At 45.4% G+C, this 17,950-nt stretch overlaps 1 protein-coding gene across 1 annotated transcript in view; it reads left to right on the forward strand.

Annotated features, from left to right (window-relative positions):
- LOC119432438 (arylsulfatase B-like) overlaps positions 1-16,703 on the forward strand; it is a 31,044-nt gene extending 14,341 nt beyond the window's left edge. The window contains exons 3-4 of the mRNA XM_049658510.1: positions 4,271-4,719; positions 16,427-16,703. Coding sequence (XP_049514467.1) covers positions 4,271-4,719; positions 16,427-16,630 — 653 coding nt within the window. The 3' untranslated portion in view covers positions 16,631-16,703. The remainder of the gene's footprint in view (positions 1-4,270; positions 4,720-16,426) is intronic.
- Positions 16,704-17,950: the final 1,247 nt, after the last annotated feature.

The raw sequence follows: 17,950 nt of genomic DNA on the forward strand, positions 1-17,950 counted from the left end.
TATCAGTGCATGAAGGAAATTGGCAGTTCAGAGGCGAACACAGTTTTGGCCACTTAAAGTGCAGGATGCGTCAATTATAGAATAACATGGAAAATTAATTAGATTCATAATGCAGTAGCTTAGTTAACATTCATTTACACAGAAACATTTGTTTTATTTCATTAGTTTACACAGCAGCCATAAGCGACATGTTCGTAGAAAGCGGGGATGAGTAATCAGTCATGGTCAGGCCACGCAGCACAAGCCATACCTGTACATGGTGTGCAAATGTGTTTTTATTGTAGTAAGCAGATCTTTCAGTTTCTTATTTATGGTTTTGTTCTCTACGAGAGAAACAATGCGCGAACCACTGCAATAACTACAGCTAAGCGAAGCAGCAGTCACGTTGCGCAAATCTTGAATGTAAAATAGATAACAGGAACGCAAAAGTAGAGGGGAAAGGTTCGCCACAGATTCGTAGTGCATGCTCGCGAGAAAATGCAAAGCTTGATTTTAGGTTCGTTTGCTCTCTGGGCTGAAAAGAGCGTGCAGAGTTTGCGCCTTCGCCGAACGAACAACAATGAGAAAGTGCATGCGCGCCGGCTGCGCATTTATCCGCATGTACAGCGGCAACAGCTTGATCGAGCAAGTCGGTGCGCTACTGCGGGCCATGTTAAACGTGCCAAACTGAGCAGGCTGTAAGATTTCGGCAATCCTGGCGAGGCCAGCGTGACGTATCCAACTTCGCCGGCCGCTGTCTCGCACGCTTGAAACGCCGGACTACCTATCCGCGCAGAAACGTGCTTGTACTTTTCCGACAATCTAACAGTGCACGAGTGCTTCGGTTCCACGACCAATGGGTTCAAGAATACATCGGTGATTTTCATCAGAATCTCGTGCGGATCCGCTGTCACGCCAGATGTTTGCACACACCGTGCGACCATTTCAGCCTCATTACCCACTGTGGTTCCCTCAGATCGGCTAAAATGACTTGGTCGGCGTAAGCTACCCGCTTTCCTTCCACAAAACAGCGCAAACTGGCATCACACTGCATGAAAATCATCAAACTACAGTGTACTGTACATCCGACATAGCGGTTGCGGCGACGGAGGGACCTCCGTATAGCCGCCATGTTGCACAGTGTAGCCAGACGCGGCCAGTTTTCGCAGCGCCTCCTGCAGTTCATTTGAGTTGCGAATGGGTAGCTTTCGGAAAGCTGGTCGGGCCCCAGCCCCCCACCCCCCTTTTCGGAAGTATGACAATTTGCCGCCTATGGCTGATGATGATAGTTTTCTGTGGAGAGGCGACGGACAGACGAATTTTCGTTTCGCCTAGCCATATAAAGCTTCCCTTTAAGATGTCCCCTAACAATGGCATTTGTTTTGGGGCAGACACTGTCGTATCACACAAGTGTAAGGTAATGGGTACAGGGTACGCAAGCCGTAGTATAAAATAGCGGTCAAGTAGGATTTCTCGAGGTACTGTGGTGCAAGGCATTCGAGCTAGGTTATCTTTCTGTCTCCTTTTTCAAGCGAAGCTTGTTATAACTCGCAGATTTCGGTGGCGTCCATGTATGCACAAAATTATCATCATCAGCGTTGGCTCGACCGTCGTCGTCTTCTTCCGCAGCTGGCTCGTTGGCGCCCCTCGGGTTGCGTTCGTGCTCGTAGTCAGCACGCGCTCGTGCCACTGCTCCCGCGTTCGTCGTCGTCGTCTGCTTCCACAGCTGACTGCGTTGCCGCTAATCATTCCAGCGCAGAATTTCACTTCTCTTCTGTCGTCGTAACGGGGAGGCCACGTTTACGGGGTATGAGCCATTGCTTAAGGGGGTATGAGCCATTCATTGTCTTACGTAACGGACAGATTTAATTTTGAAGCAATTTTATGGAAATCCATCCAGAATGAATGCGCTCAGGAAACAGCTCGTCGTCGACGTGCTGATTCTAGCGTGAGAGCTTCCGAAGCCCAGGTGAAACGTCAGCGAAGAGCGTGTGATGACCGACTGTGGTTCGAGCACAACGTGGTACTCGTCAGTGCAATTCGTTCGGAGGGACACCGAAGAAACACACCACAAGCTTCGCTGACCCCTATTTCCTCGACAGGGGAAGGGCTACTATTTTCTTTTCTTTTTGTTCTTTTTTTTCCGTTGCGCTCTGGCACATCGAACACGGAGCTTAACTATGCACCAGCTGTCCAACTCAGTACTCTGCAAGTAAGAGTACTGAAGGATGAGTTCTGACGTGATTACTAAGTGAAGAAAACACGAAAGGATAATGATAGAACTCATAGTCATGAGCATGACTCAGCAAAAATGTCAATGACTCAGCGAAAAACGATTAACACTCAAAACCCACTCCAATGTGTTCTGACGTGGGTACTAAGTGAAGGAAACACTAAAGGATGATGCAAGAAGCCATAGTTACGAGCATGACTCAGCAAAAATGACAATGACTCAGCAAAAAAAGATTTACACTCAAGAACCACTGAAATGGGGTCGGATGTGGTACTAAGTGAAGGAAAACGCTAAAGGTCAATGGTTGAAGTGATAGTCATGAGCATGGCTAAGGCTTTCGCCTTAAGGTCTCCTAGGCGGTGCTAGGGACTCCTGAGGACTCATGACGTGATATCATGACCTGTTGTCACGTAGGTCATGCAAAAGCCGCTTATTTCTTGGTGCTCTCATAGTCGTTTTGTTAACTTCGTAGCCTCCCCGCACACTGCTTCACATAACATCGATTCCCACAGGACGTGGGATCTGCCAGCTTTTTTTTTATATTAACAAGTATATGCTTTCCCGTCTGACTCCCAATCGTCGTGGCCAACAATTTGAAAAAACACTTTTCTTTCTAGTGTAACAGCGCACCGTCAAAGTGGCACTCAGCACGCAGAAGTGCACTCGCTCAAAGTGCACTTTACTTTGCCCGTGTGGCACGGGTATAAGTTCACCGAATAAAGGGATAGTTCCGTGACTCTCAGTTGTGCCCGTGATGGTCTGATCCTTCACTACAACGTGACAATACAATACATTACAAGAAAAAGTAAACAACACAAGCAACATATAAAACAAAATGAACCACGTTATTTTTACTAAAACACGTACAAATATTTTCATTGAACCTGAATTGAAAAGCGGGATCAAACATTTTCAAAAACAAGCATAGCTAGTTGTGAACGCAAAATCAGCTGGAAGACGGTTTCAGTCTGTAGAAGTTTACGAAATGAATGATTGAAGACAGGCGTCGCTGCTACAGAAAGCATACCCTACTTTGCATTGATGAACCAGACGAGAAGCGTCATACGCAGGTGCTGAGATAAGTGCGGTTCGTAGGTATTGGTAATGGCATATTTTGCGGAGTGACAGTGGTGGTATAAAGACGATATATTATAGTGGCTGTATAGTGATAATTGGACAGTATAAAGTGAGTGGCTTCTAGTTCGAATTATTTCAAGGTTGTTTTAGAGAGTAGCATGGAAAGGGTCCCAAATATACGCAGCGTATTTGGCACAAAGAATGCCAAGCATTCTTTGTGAACTGCAGGTGCTTTGGTAACATTGCTAAAATGACGGTGTAAGTTATCCTAATGTTTGGTTAGCGTTGCTGGTTATAAGATCAATATCAGCGCTCTACGCTAATTTTGAAGATAATAGTGTGTCTAAGTGATTTTATGATGTCATGCACTTAGTACGTTATAGGCTGTAAATAAATTAACAGTCACGTCGCCTTGACACAAGCATTAGTTTACACGTCTTGCGATTAAACTGCAATACCCATTTATTGCACCATGTATATATATATATATATATATATATATATATATATATATATAGTTTGTTTTTCCCCCATCTTGTGTAATGCCTTCGGGCCTTCAAGGTGATAATAAATGAAATGCAATGAAATGAATAGTGTGTTACTATCTAAGTCGGAATTGGATAGTGAAAATCTTACGATAAAAACGAAGTCCTCGGTACATGGGTGACACAGGAAGAACATGTGCGTAGTAGCTGCTGATACGATTTCCGATGGGAGTTTGTAGTGGTATGCTATAGTATAGGGAAAAAAAAACTTTTTAAACAGTACTTGTTGCAAAATATGCCGCAATACTTGTAGCAATTTATAGCAACACGGGGAAAGTGTTTTCAATGTGTTATCAATTGCTACATGCTGGTCAGAGGAGGACATAAGAAAAGCAGTGCTTATTGCCTCGTTTTCTCTGCTCCTTCCAGACGATGATGACAAATCAATGAAGGAAGAAAAATCAATAAAGGTCGTTGATCTTGCCTTTCTTGACAGGCGGCGACGTTAAAGACCTGGGCGTCATCGATGGCCTAGACCAGTGGGAGTCTCTCTCACTAGGCAGCCCATCGCCGCGCCATGAGCTGCTCATCAACCACGACCCGACCAACAGAACCGGCACTGCACTGAGGGTGGGCAGGTACAAGCTGGTCATCGGCTCGCTCTACAATGGAACCTTGGATGCACGCATAAACACTCGCAGCGCCCAGGACACACCCACCAACATGGACCTGGACGAGGTGATGGAGAACTCGGCAGTGGGCAGGACGTTTAGAAAGTTTTACCGCGTGAGTCAACTTCCGGTGCAGCAAAGCTGGAGGAATGACGCCGCCATCGACTGCGGAAACGATTCCACCTCCAACTTCAAGTCATTTCGAGAGCACTACCTTTTTGACATCGCCAGCGACCCGTGCGAATTGAGGGACATCTCTGCAGAAAAGCCCAAAGTGAGTTTCAAAGGCATGCCTAAAACGGCACAGAAACACTTTTCCAACGTGTTAAGGAACAGTTGCCGATCTATAGACACTGCAGGCTACCGTAAACACGCGAGCCAAACATTATTCTGATGCATGCAGCATCGAGCCTTCAATGTAGCATAATACCTTTGCAACGTCAGTGATGACGCGATGGCCCATATATGCTAGCCAATGGGTGATCGTTTGTGACCATGAATAACTCACGAGGCTTTGTCTGGTGCCAACCTTGAAAGTTATCCTTAGTGCCAGGAAACAAGAAAATGAATACTAAAGCAACACTAGGGAAGCTACTTGCGCAACATTTATTCAGGGTCCTTCAATACTTTCTTCTGGTCATGAAACTCCTGCTGAAGTTTCATATAGGGACAAAAGCTGCCACCAGAGGCGCCGCCGTGAGTAGAAGGGCACCGATCTGCCGCGCTTGGAAGGGCAGTCGCGCGTTCGCGTGAATGTTTGCCATGAAAAACACCTCGCCCACATTTTTATTTCACTGTGTCCGCTAACTGAGCATAGCAGTGCTTACTCTTGACCAAATACGATAGCATGCAAGTTGTTTATTACTTCAAGTCATTGATTGTTAGCAATCGTTCACCCAAGGTGAAGGTCAAGTGTTGCAATTTCGCTTGTGCTCGTACCTATACCTACGTTTCTTGATTCCTGTGTAGGTGATTAAAATCGTGCCTAAATTATACAGTGCGCCATGACTAAGCCTAGCTGACCCACAGATTAACGTTGCTTGCGCAATAAGTTATGGTGCGCCCTACTACGTGCTGGCGGTCCGCAGCGCTTATTCTCCTGCTAATTGGCTGTTTATTCTGAGGCATCACGAAGCTGCCAATGGGAATGTCGCGCGCAGAACAGGTACGTCTGAATAAAGTCATCTTGGCACTAATTGCAGCAGCCGCTGTGAACGGCGCATGCTAGGTATAGGCAATATGTGGGGTTTCTATGCGAAAGTTCTTGCATTTACGCATACAAATTTAAACATGATCAGTTCAAACCTGCGCGAGTGTATTTTTTTTCATCCATTCACATTTAATGTCGCAGTGACCATCAGTTCAAGGTTGGCGTTTCAATTAGTCGACTGAAAACACCCCCCGAGTCTTTTTATAAAAATACCAGCCCAGATTTAAACCAGCTGGGAGCTTCCATCGTCATTAGGTCTTTCAAGACTACATTTACCGATCAAACTGAATAAGTATATTATTTTTTGCATGTTTCTCTTGTTTGTCTTTATACTCCGTTTTCTTAATCCAATTAGAGCCTAATTTTTTGTATTATTTTTTCTCCCTAACAGAAAACAAGTTTGTGCAGGTCTTTGTGGATAGCATTTTGACTTGGTATAACCACGCTACCCCTTGCAGGACAGTGTCTACTTAGTAAAAGGGTGGAATGGAAGGCATGGTATACGATTATTAGGGGAGTAATTACTAGCAAGCGTCAAGAATGCAAAAGTGTCGCAAGCACTAGTACACATATGCTTGCAATTAAGATTGCGTTTGATAGACTGGCAGAAAAGTTGGTGGATAGAGGGAATGAGACAAAACACCAGGAAAAATAATTTGTCACTGCTTTCATCACTCCTGTGGCTGGACAGGATGAACGAGCACCAGCACGAAATAGTCTGTTCCTTTCGCGTGTAAAAAAATGCAAACGGCACTTAATAAAAAAAAGTCCACAACTTCAGCCGTAGTGCGTACAAAATGTGTTGCGCAGCCAACACTGGCCGAGGAAGTACGGTCGTCCAGCAGGATGTCTTCAACAATGTTCATGTAGAAATTGGCACAGGCTATATGTATTGTCCCATGGTAATATCATCAGCAATTTCGATGTCATAGTAAAAGCAGCAGAAGAATTCTATACTGATCTGTACAGTAGCCAAAACAGCCAAGCTACTTCCATTCGAAATAGTGATGAAATATAAAATATTCACCAAGATAATTTCCAATAGAATCAGGACAACCCTTGACTTCAGTCAACCAAGAGAACAGGCTGGCTTCAGGAAGGGATATTCTACGATGGACCATATACATGCCATCAATCAGGTAATCGAGAAATCTGCGGAGTACAATCAACCTCTCTATATGGCTTTCATAGATTATGAAAAGGCATTGGATTCAGTAGAGATATCAGCAGTCATAGAGGCATTGCGTAATCAAGGAGTGGAGGAGGCATACGTGAATATCTTGGCAAATATATACAAGGATTCCACAGCTACCTTGGTTCTCCACAAGAAAAGTAGAAAGATACCTATCAAGAAAGGGGTCAGGCAAGGAGACACAATCTCCCCAATGCTATTCACTGCATGCTTAGAAGAAGTATTCAAGCTCTTAGACTGGGAAGGATTAGGAGTGAGGATTGATGGCGAATATCTCAGCAACCTTCGGTTTGCAGATGACATTGTCCTATTGAGCAACAATGGAGAGGAATTACAACAAATGATTGAGGACCTTCATCGAGAAAGTGCAAGAATTGGGTTGAAGATGAATATGCAGAAGACAAAGATAATGTTCAATAGCCTGGCAAGGGAACAAGAATTCAGGATCGCCAGTCAGCCTCTAGAGTCTGTAAAGGAATATGTTTATCTAGGTCAATTACTCACAGGGGACCCTGATCATGAGAAAGAAATTTACAGAAGAATAAAATTGGGTTGGAGTGCATACGGCAGGCATTGCCAAATCCTGACTGGGAGCTTACCACTGTCGTTGAAAAGAAAAGTGTACAATCATTGCATTCTACCGGTGCTAACATACGGGGCAGAAACTTGGAGGTTAACAAAGAAGCTCGAGAACAAGTTAAGGACCGCACAAAGAGCAATGGAACGAAAAATCTTAGGAGTAACGTTAAGAGACAGGAAGAGAGCTGGTGTGGATCAGAGAACAAACGGGGGTAGACGATATTCTAGTTGACATTAAGCGGAAGAAATGGAGCTGGGCAGGCCATGTAATGCGTAGGATGGATAACCGGTGGACCATTAGGGTTACAGAATGGATACCAAGAGAAGGGAAGCGCAGTCGAGGACGGCAGAAAGTCAGGTGGGATGATGAGGTTAGGAAATTCGCAGGCGCAAGTTGGAATACGCAAGTGCAAGACAGGGGTAATTGGAGATCGCAGGGCAGAGGCCTTCGTCCTGCAGTGGACATAAATATAGGCTGATGATGATGATGATATGTATTGTCCACGGTGCACACTTCTAGGTGCTCGTCCACAATTTGCAGAAGGCAAAGCAGCTGATCTGATGGCACTTCCAAAAATCCCCTAGTCTTTATTTCGGTCAGTGCACTTGGCTTTCGGGAGGTGCTCCTCAGTGTTTGGAGGCAGTCCTTGCAGCTTATTTTAGCAAACTTTCTTGCAATCTAGCCACCAAGGCAGTCCAAAATGCAGTCCTTCGTTGACTCCGGACGATTGATATCTTGCATGCACTCAGCCGGCTCCAGTAGTATATCGTCCAAAAGAACTGCCAGGGTATCAATCTGAAACACAAATATCTTGCACTATCACTCAGTGAATGACATGAGTGTCAAATTTTAAGCACCAGAAAGCATAATAGATCTTCACTGCATTTAAAACGAGATGTGTATGCCCATTAGCATCAACTGGTTAGACAAGCATTATCTCATTTCTATACAGTGCACAGCTACTCTGCAAGTTCTTTTGGTGTGTGTTATTAAATGGTTTACCTGGTTAGCAATAGGTTCTTCATGCTGAAAGAGATCTTGCATTATTAAGACTGGGCGTGGCCCATCTTCATTTCAGTCAGCACTATCAGTTTTTCATTTGGATCATTAAGCAAAAAGTAAGCATGTTCATTGCAAATACCGCGCTTCAAGTAAACCTCTAAAACACAGACACTGTCGCGATTTATACAAACACACACACACACACACACACACACATCAGGAATGGGGGCTTACCGCACTGAATTCGTGGACTTCATGTTTGCCTTCATGACGCACTGATCTATAATGAGCATCTCGCGAACCGATAGCTTCTGAATGGTTTCCTGCATGCCACGTTTTTCATTTGCCTGCGCCTCCGCTTTTGCGAGCTTCCGCTGACACGAATGAAGTTGTTGCTTCACATTGCGATGTTGGTCCTTCACCCTTTGCAGCTCTGAGTCAAAACAAACGGCGTGCTCAGTTATGCACTCTGCATCAGCACCGCCAAGGCGATTTACAGTTCGTACTTCATCTGCAAAGAGTGTCCAAGAACGAATATCGTAATGAGAGTGATGTCAGTTTGCCTGCGTAGTGAGCAAGTAGCATACTCCAAAGGTGTGCACCAGACTTACTGTGAATTTCTTCTTCGGCTGCATCGGTGACGTCTGCAGTTGCGACGGCCGCAACTTCGGCTTCAGCGCAGTTCGAAGCTACCGCTCGCAACCTTTTTGCAGGTGGGCGCCGTTTCGGTACCAGCATGCGAACGTTCTTTGGGCTTAGACAAGTACACAGATACGCCTTGGAAAATCCTCGGAATCTACCTTCTACCAGTTTGGGTCGATCGCGTGGCAGTGACACAACATTTCCATTCACTGTACACACGTCCGCACGAACAATGTCTCCGGCATCAAAATGTTTTTCGCACACGCGAAAGTACTTCGATTCAAACAAGAAGCCGGCAGTCTCTTGTCGCGGGATTGCTCGCTTTCACCTGTCGCCTAGTTCCGGGTTGGCTTGTAAACAGAATGGGGAGACTTTTTCGTCGACACCCTTGTATCCGGAGCGGCAGCCTGGCTCACAACAAATGTTAGGAATCACTGCTATGGTGAATTAAGAAGTGTCGATGTCACTACATGGAGAGACACGTTCAGCCGAAACAAAAAACAAACACGCACAACAGCACGCTGCGCCGACACTCCGCTTTCCGGCGGCAGCGGCCGCCTTCCCCGTCGCCCTTCTAGCGACGCCAGCACCGCGGCGCCGCAACTGCGGGCGCTATATGAAGCTCTCCCATAGCGTTACGCGGGAGTTTCATGACCAGGAGAAAAGTATTGAAGGACCCTGATTTATTCCTGTATTTTCATATGAAAACCCACCCCTCCGAAGTTTCGAAGTACACACTTCGAAACTTAAAATACTTTACAACGAAATGATAAAAGTACTTGTTGATGCGGCTCTTTATCATCCATCTCGGCCCTTACTCAGTGTTGCCAGGTTTGGCTATATTTATAGCCAAATTGGGCTACAGAAAAAAATTTTTGGCGTCGACTTGGACCAGTTGGCTATGTGGCTATATTTGGGCTACTGAAAATCTGCGACTTGGCTTGCTCTAGAGATGGCTATGATCGAGTAGAAATAAATCTCAAAGGCCATGTTTTAGCCAGCTGAGTCGGCAGCGCGGTTGTGCGTGTGTGCGTGCGCGAAATGCCCCACACCCTCTCTCTACGCCGTTGTCCGAGCCGGTGGCTTTGATCTTGATGCACTTAAACTTGCACCCCGCGGAGAGTAGAGGGTTTTTCACAGTACACTGTACTAACATGGCTATGCTCAGAAAGGGAGAGGAACAAAATAGAGTCGGGCAATTGTGCCGCCAACATAAAAGGAGGAAAGCATGGGTAGAAGACACGCTCCAGTGTGTTCGCGGCCATGGCTTCTGGGTGAAGCATCGCACGGGGCACAGCTTTCGATCTGCTCCACGTTTCTCATGCTAAGCTTTACTGCAACTCTCCTTTTACTGCGAGATGAATTCTTGTTCGCGCTTACATTCGAGATTTATTTCGATAAGTTGGACTTAATATCGGATCGTCCTCGGAGAGGAGAATCAGACCATGGGGAAGTGGGCCAAGTATGCGAGAAAGTATAAAAAAGAATGGGAGCAAGACCCCGAGATCAAAGATGGGTCCTGGTGATTTTACTTATAGATGGTTTGCCCGTAACGTCACAGATGCAGGTATTCATTGTGCTAATATCGAAACATGTTTGCCACGATGACATCAGTGCACCACATCGCGTGAACATCATCCACCGTGTTAGCTTAGCAGGTGAGGTCTGCAGCAGCAGCTTAGCTCTGCTGGCTCGAGGATGCGGGTTTGATTCCCGGCCGCGGCGGCCGCATTTCGATCGAGGAGAAACGCAGGAACACCCGTTTACTTAGATTTAGGTCCACGTTAAACAACCCCAGGTGATCAAAATTAATCCGAAGTCCCCCACTGCATCATGCCTCCCAATCATATCATGCTTTTGGCACGTAGACCCCCAGCAATTATTATTAGCACATCAACATAGTTTGCTTTTTCATAGTAACCGCTTTTCACAGGATTACCACTGTTATCAATTTGTCGTTTACCTTTGCTCTTTGTGCGCCATCGCAGCTTTTACCATTTCGAGCGAGTTACGTTCGGGACGTTGCTCGTTGCCGAAAACGACTGCGCGCTTCTTCACTGGTGTGCCGTTTTGCGCAGTAAGTTTTTAAAGCTTCGCTTACACCCATTCAGACAGTGAGTGGTATCTGTTGTCTGTCACTTTATTTTAACGCATGTTATCGCGTGCTAGAGACCCAAAATGGCGGCCAGGTTTATACAAATGGACACAATATAGAGCATGTACCAGCTAACCCGGGCCAAGCTAACTGAAAAAAAAAAACGAGAAAACAAGATAGGACGATGAGACAGATAACGCAAGATATCATAGCGCGAAAGACTGGTTTTGGTTCATAAAAAAAGAAGCCGTGGGTGTGTCGCCGTCGCAGACCGCTGGACAGCTGAACCTTTTCTACGCCTTAGGCAGAGGTCAATTTAGAGGTCGATGATGCTGAACATTATTTTACGCTCACGACACCTAAACGCAGAGTTCGTAGTTAATATTACTGCAAATAACTAAAAATAATCACTCAGTACTATTTGTCACAAAATAAAAGCACCGTGATTTCGCCTTCTGCAGCGATTCTCTGGAACTTGAGAGCTTCCGGGGCCAACCAAAAAGTGTTCTGTGTGCAAGCATGATGTCGCTGTTGTTGAGGTCAAGGGTCGACCACGTACCACGGCGGCACGGACATTTTGTTGCGACGGGTTGCGCGAAAAAGGATTGCCGTAGTCAAATGTGAAAATGTTTACACAGATAAAACTGCAAATAAAAATAGCTATTATTTGGCTACGAAATTTTTTGCTGTTTTCTTGTGTTTGGCTACATTTGGGCTAGAATTTCTCTAGCTTTGGGCTATGCCGCCTCGTCCGACCTGGCAACACTGCTGTTACTTAAGATATCTGGCTAAATTAGCGAGGATCATTTTTACAATTTTACGCTATGTTATGCGCTACAAAGGGAAACGAAATACACAATATTTACGTACTCTGGGTAACTTAAACCCAACACGCATATCGACAACACCAGACATTTTGAATATTCGGAAGTGCATCTGACCAGAACTAATTACAGTAAACACAGGTTATGCCGCATCATCCAAAATTTTTATACACATTTTATACTTCATTCTACTTCTTTGTGTCAGCAGTGTTCCTTCATGCCATTTTAAACTGTGTTTTGTTGTTATATTTGTACCATGAAATGGGTCATGCAAACTCAATGTATTAAGTATTGATTGCGTGATGAAGAACTTTTGCTTCCGTTGCAGTTTTCAATGCAATTATACCTCGCGGATTTGTCAATGGGTGGTCATTGTAGGTTTTTTGCCAAGTTATGTATTGCTTTATCGGCTTTTGACCTAATGCTGATCCCTGTTTAAGATAAAATGTGAGAGAGCTTCGTCATGTTGCCGAAAAGCAGCTTTTCCTCTCACTATTTAGTATTTGTATTTAGGGTCCTTCGTTTTCAGCTGAAACCTGATACAGTTTATTGCGCTTAAAGAGATCTCGAAGGGACTAAAAAATGCGTTCCTTTTATGCGAAGTTTCATCTATAGGCACCGGGCGGCCGTTGTAAGGCGCCAGCGGTGCGCCGGCGATATGCTGGGGAACAGCGCCGCGAGCGGCAGCTGTCGGAGCACTGGCAGGTGAGCAGACGACGGGACGAAGGCGCTCGGTGCTTCCAGTGATTAGGCACTGCGGGCTTTAGGGGCTGACGCACCGGAAAACGCATTTTCGTGTGTCTGCTTTTGAGAAAGGTCGTCACTTGTACGAGGCAGATCACATTCGTGGCATCAAGTAGTATATAAAGCAGTAAACGAGCGCAAATTGTGATGCAAATGCACCACGCGAACGGAGCTCCGCGGCAAGCTAAGACGTGGAACTCCAGCAGTAATATTGCAGATGTTATTTTGCTGTGCGCGTTAACATTCTCGCGTATTTAATCATGTAAATAGGCGAAGAACACAAAAATTATGGACAGAAAACAAAAAGGAGACATACGTCTTCCTTATTCTGTTTCTTGAGCTGCTTCGCCGATCGCAAGTGTCAGTAAGTCCCCGTTCTCTGTCCGTTGTAGTTCTTTTATCTTTGCAACGATTCTCCATTCTTAATTGCTTATAAACTAGCCCAATCTTCAGTCACGGCTCATTTTATATAGCTTAGCGCGACGGGAGCCATCGGTGGCGGCGAGTGTGAACACGCCACTGCGTTGCGTTCGCCGTCGATGCACAGCACAGTCATGTGCCGGACGCAACCAGAGCTGGGAATTGCTAGGAAGGAAAATGTACAATTAATGAAGACTGATACACCAATAAGACGGCAAAATGACTACAAATCTGAGTGTTCGCCTTCGGTGCCCAAGCTCCGGAGCCGTTACACTGCGGAGGCGAAGACAGGCAAGTGGGACACGAAGCTCTTGCGTATGAACGGCTCTTTTATTAACGTTAGAACAACTCGACCATAGCAAATCAGGGTCGAAAATGTACAGTGCCCAGCGATCGAAGCGCTGGCAGCGCGCGGCTGCCGCCGTTTTTTTTTTCTTTTCGCGCCACTGGTGAGCGCTGTGGGACCAAATGCAATCATAATGCGTTACGAAGGTTCTCGCTTTCACTATACACCACAATGCATCAGTTTGGCGTCCCCAGCGTTTACAGTCAGCGCAAAAAGCGCTGGCGACCATGCAATTCGAGTATCGCGTTTCAATTGCTGAGCACTCTACGCGCTGTTGCCTACACACCGCACATATACAGACTTTCCGCCTGAAAAACGCGATGCCACGATGAACAACGATTGAATTGAATGGCCTAACCAGCTTCAGTCATGTTTCAGTAACTGTTGGTGCACCTAAAAACGCAACATGTTTGATCAGACTTGGTTTCACGGTAGCGCCTGCTGCGCGCGGCCCGGCCGCCACATGCCATTACATTCGCGGCGGCGCCGCATGAAGGCGCCACCGGTCCAAATTCATCCCGCGCCCGGTGCCTTATAGGCGAAGCGTACAATATCACCTAGCAATTTTATTCGAAAAGCTTCTGAGTGTTTTGATATTTTTGTTTTAACAACAGAGACGCTTATATTAACGCGATTGCGTTTAGGGCCCCCTGTCGCAGAAAATCCAGCGTCGGCAACCGGCGTGTGTGAGAGAAAAATCATCCAACCACATCGCCGCACGGGCCCTCCACGTGGTGGAAGGTTTTGGTGGACTAAAATTGCATTTCTCACTGTGAAATCCGTCAGAAAAATGGTAAAGTACGACTTTATCATTCGGCATCGGATTCGCCGTCGGATTGTAATTTGAATGTATGAGAAAACCTTATTCTGCTACGAGGAAACTCAAACAGAAACCCCTTTTCCAGCATTTCTACCAGACCTGCGCACGTCGGGGCAATAGCAAACAATTAATAAAATAATAAAAAAGGTGCTAGGGCCTTCACATTTTAATATAAGACCACTTATATTGCGCCTGGAAAAGCGTCTTTCCAGCAATGCATTTCAGTTTAAAAGTGAAGCCGACTTTAAGGGGATCGGTGTAAGCTTGGTCTTTGTAAGCTGGCTTTCCCACGTTCAGTGTTGCAGTGAGTGAAGCCTACTTGCCGTATGCGAACGATGCAATGCGAACGGGTCCCGATAACGCTATCGCGTCCTACTCTTTTGTAGCTTCTTTTGTGCAAGGCTGTCTTCATGCGCGAAATGATGCCCGAGTCGAACGACATTACGCACTATGGATCCCACATTGGCGTGTTCTAGAAGAGAAAATAAAAACGAATGCCGGACCTGATCAAATGCTTTTGCGAGGTCAATCTGGAGCATTGCAAGTTGATCAAAGAAGTCGAACAGTACTCAAGAACCGTGCGAGCGACGTGTATGTTAGTTTGTATGGAACGGCCTTTGATACCACATGTTTGATGAGGGCAAATAAGAACTGAAATCGCTACCTGCAACCGATTTTACTAAATTTTAGCAAAAATCTTGTAGTCAACGTTTGATAATGTAATCGGTCTATAACCATCAACTGAACATAATTTTTCTGTCAGTACTTCTAGGTATTAACAATGTGTGGCTTTTTGTGAAAGACTGTGGTATATCCTCCAACTCAAAACTTGTTAAATATATCTTCAGAAGAACAGGCATAAGAATGGACTTAAATGCTTATAAAATTCACCCGAAATGCCATCGGGACCGGGAGTTTTTGACATATAGGTAACTGATCAATGGCAACCTCTACCTTCTGTTTAGTTAAGGGACCGCTATTGACTGAACAGTCTTCATCAGTTAGAGGAGTTATTAAAGACGCAAAGTACTGTAGAAGCTTGGTATCCTGGTCTCCAGAAGCATCACTGAAGCGCGCCGAATACAAGTCTTCGAATTGAAACACAATATCACTCGTGTCAATTACTAATGCGTCTTTCGAACACATGTCGGTAATAACTTTCGCAGAAGCGTGGCGGCGTTCATCAATCAAAGCTTGACGGGTCGGCTTCTCAGAAAGCAAGGCGCTGTTATTATGTGACCGAACACTGGCGCCTCTATAGCGCACTGCGTCAAATGTTTGCAAGTCACATTTCACGTTTGCAGTGTCATCAGCGTACGTTGCAGAAGATTCACATTCAAGCTCATAAAGGCTCTAAAGACTTTTCAACAGTTTCTTCTCCATATTTTTTTTTTTTTGTAAAATGACTTAATAGAACCAAGTTCAATGGCAACAGATCTGATTTCTTGCTTAAAAAGCTCCCATGCAGCGAATAGTGGCAAATCAAGGGAGAAGTACTGTTTCAGTGCTAAGCATACCTGATCAGTAAACATTTTATCACCAATTGCAGATGAATTTAACTTCCAGAGTGCCCACTGAGGTCGGAAACTAGCACGAGTGTCTCCGCCTAGTCGCGTAATTACCATGCAGTGGTCGGAGAACGAAATAGGGTGAGTTTTGCATAGGAGACTTCTAGAAATCAACGATGACGAAACATATATACGATCGAGTCTAGAATGTGAACTTCCTTGAATGTGCGTATATGAACAAGATATTTGTCCCGAAGCCACGGCTGCTCCACGGTTCTGGCTTAAAGGTGTGCCTACTGCGTGCCTGATTGCACAAGTCACGTGGTCACAGAAACGCGCTTGTGCCACTGCTCGCGCGTTCGTCGCCTTCTTCCACAGCTGGCAGGCCCTTCACGTTTTACAAACGTGCAACACTTGCTAACTTTTCTTTTTGTGTGTTTGTTTACCATGAATTGCTTCTCCTGTGATTATAAATTTTTCTAGCATTAGTGTTGTTCATACGTCGTTAATCGTGCAGTGGGAGAGCCTTATGTTTTAGAGCCTCTGTTTCAGGTCTAGCGGGGCTGACAGTATTAATGAAATGAAGTGGTTCTTTCAGATTCTGCAGGAGATGATGAAGAGGGTACGACACTACGAGTCAGTTTCTGTGCCGCCCAAGGATGACCTGCTCGACTACAGAGGCTTTCCGGAACGCAACAACTGCACCTGGTCTCCCTGGGTAGGCAAGAGGAGTAGCCCGTTGACCCGTTGCAGTCACGAGTCCATCACCGCACTCGCCAGGGCGATGTCAGAGCGGCCATAAGTTGCTGCTAGTGGCATGAAGCGTCTTGTAAACTTAGCAACAAAGTTTCTAAATAAAGTGAGTTTTCAGTGATGTTAAAAGAATGCTGAGACATTTCCAACTTCTTTTTATTTTAAGATCAATGAAAGTTCAAACTCACTCAACCCTAGAGAAAATGCTGACAAGTGTCAGTGCGCTAGACACGATTTACCATGGTACTTCCGAATTTCGACTTCTGTGCAGCTAGAAGAAACAGTCGCCGAATTCTTGATTTATTTAATTTATAATCAGCAGGGGTGGGACTGCCTAAAGTCATTTTGGAGCAATTTTAGGAGCAAGTAAAATTGCGTTTTGGAGCAATTTGGAGCAGATAAAATTTCATTTTAGGAGCAGGCCAGTATTAATTTTGGTGGAATAATGGAATATGGCAGCGCACTTCGAAACCACGACAAACGCTTGCTCACTCCAGCGTTTTGACAGCGAGTTTCCGCAGTCATCGAGTGAGATATGTTCATGTTTGCTTGAGTGCACATGATACCATGCTTGTTATAGTAGTTAGTAAGCGAATGTTTACAAGTTCATGCAGTCGATAAAACTACTATCCTTCGTATAACTGTCTAGCAATTTGCTATTGCAATCGATGCTTCGCCTTTCGGGCGAAGCTGCGATTTTTTATTCCAAAGCCGCCATTAGCCCTTCTTGATAGGTCACAAGGGCTCAGGCCTTGCTCATACGTACATAAAAAAGTCGCAGTGTCGCCCAAAAGGCGAAGCATTGATTCGGAAGCAGGCGATCGGGAAGCGCGGCAGCAGCAGCAGCAGCGAGCGAATTCTGTCTCGCTTCAACGCGAACTAAACGTCGAAATCACGGTGCATACGAAGCTACCGGCACTGGGCGTACTTTGTCCGCATCGCAGATCAATTTAAAGATGAGGAGTTTGTATCAAAATGGCGCAATTGGCGCAGGATTCCCATCCCTGAATCAGCAACACGACATCATCCTACCTAGCAACATTGCCACACGACGTCAAGAAGCTTTGCTCCGTTTCATGACGTCACAAAATGTCAGTGACGCTAGATCTGACACTGTAAGCCTAATTTTATTGCATCGAATTAAAACATGTTTTACAACATTCACACTTCCTAAAAACAAGCATGACCGTTCCATGCAAAAAAAAAAAGCGCCTGACATCGATTCCGGCAGTATCCTATAGGGTGCAAAATTATAGTGGTTCGGAGAGCAAACCGTTCGGTTACCCTCGCGTGATTTGTCAGAATCATGCTTTCGTCAGCAAAACGCTGTCTGAACCGCTATAAGACCACACTCGTGAGTAACTGCTTT

The sequence above is a fragment of the Dermacentor silvarum genome, chromosome 11 (genome assembly GCF_013339745.2).
Source record: "Dermacentor silvarum isolate Dsil-2018 chromosome 11, BIME_Dsil_1.4, whole genome shotgun sequence".
Taxonomy (NCBI): Eukaryota; Metazoa; Arthropoda; class Arachnida; order Ixodida; family Ixodidae; genus Dermacentor; species Dermacentor silvarum.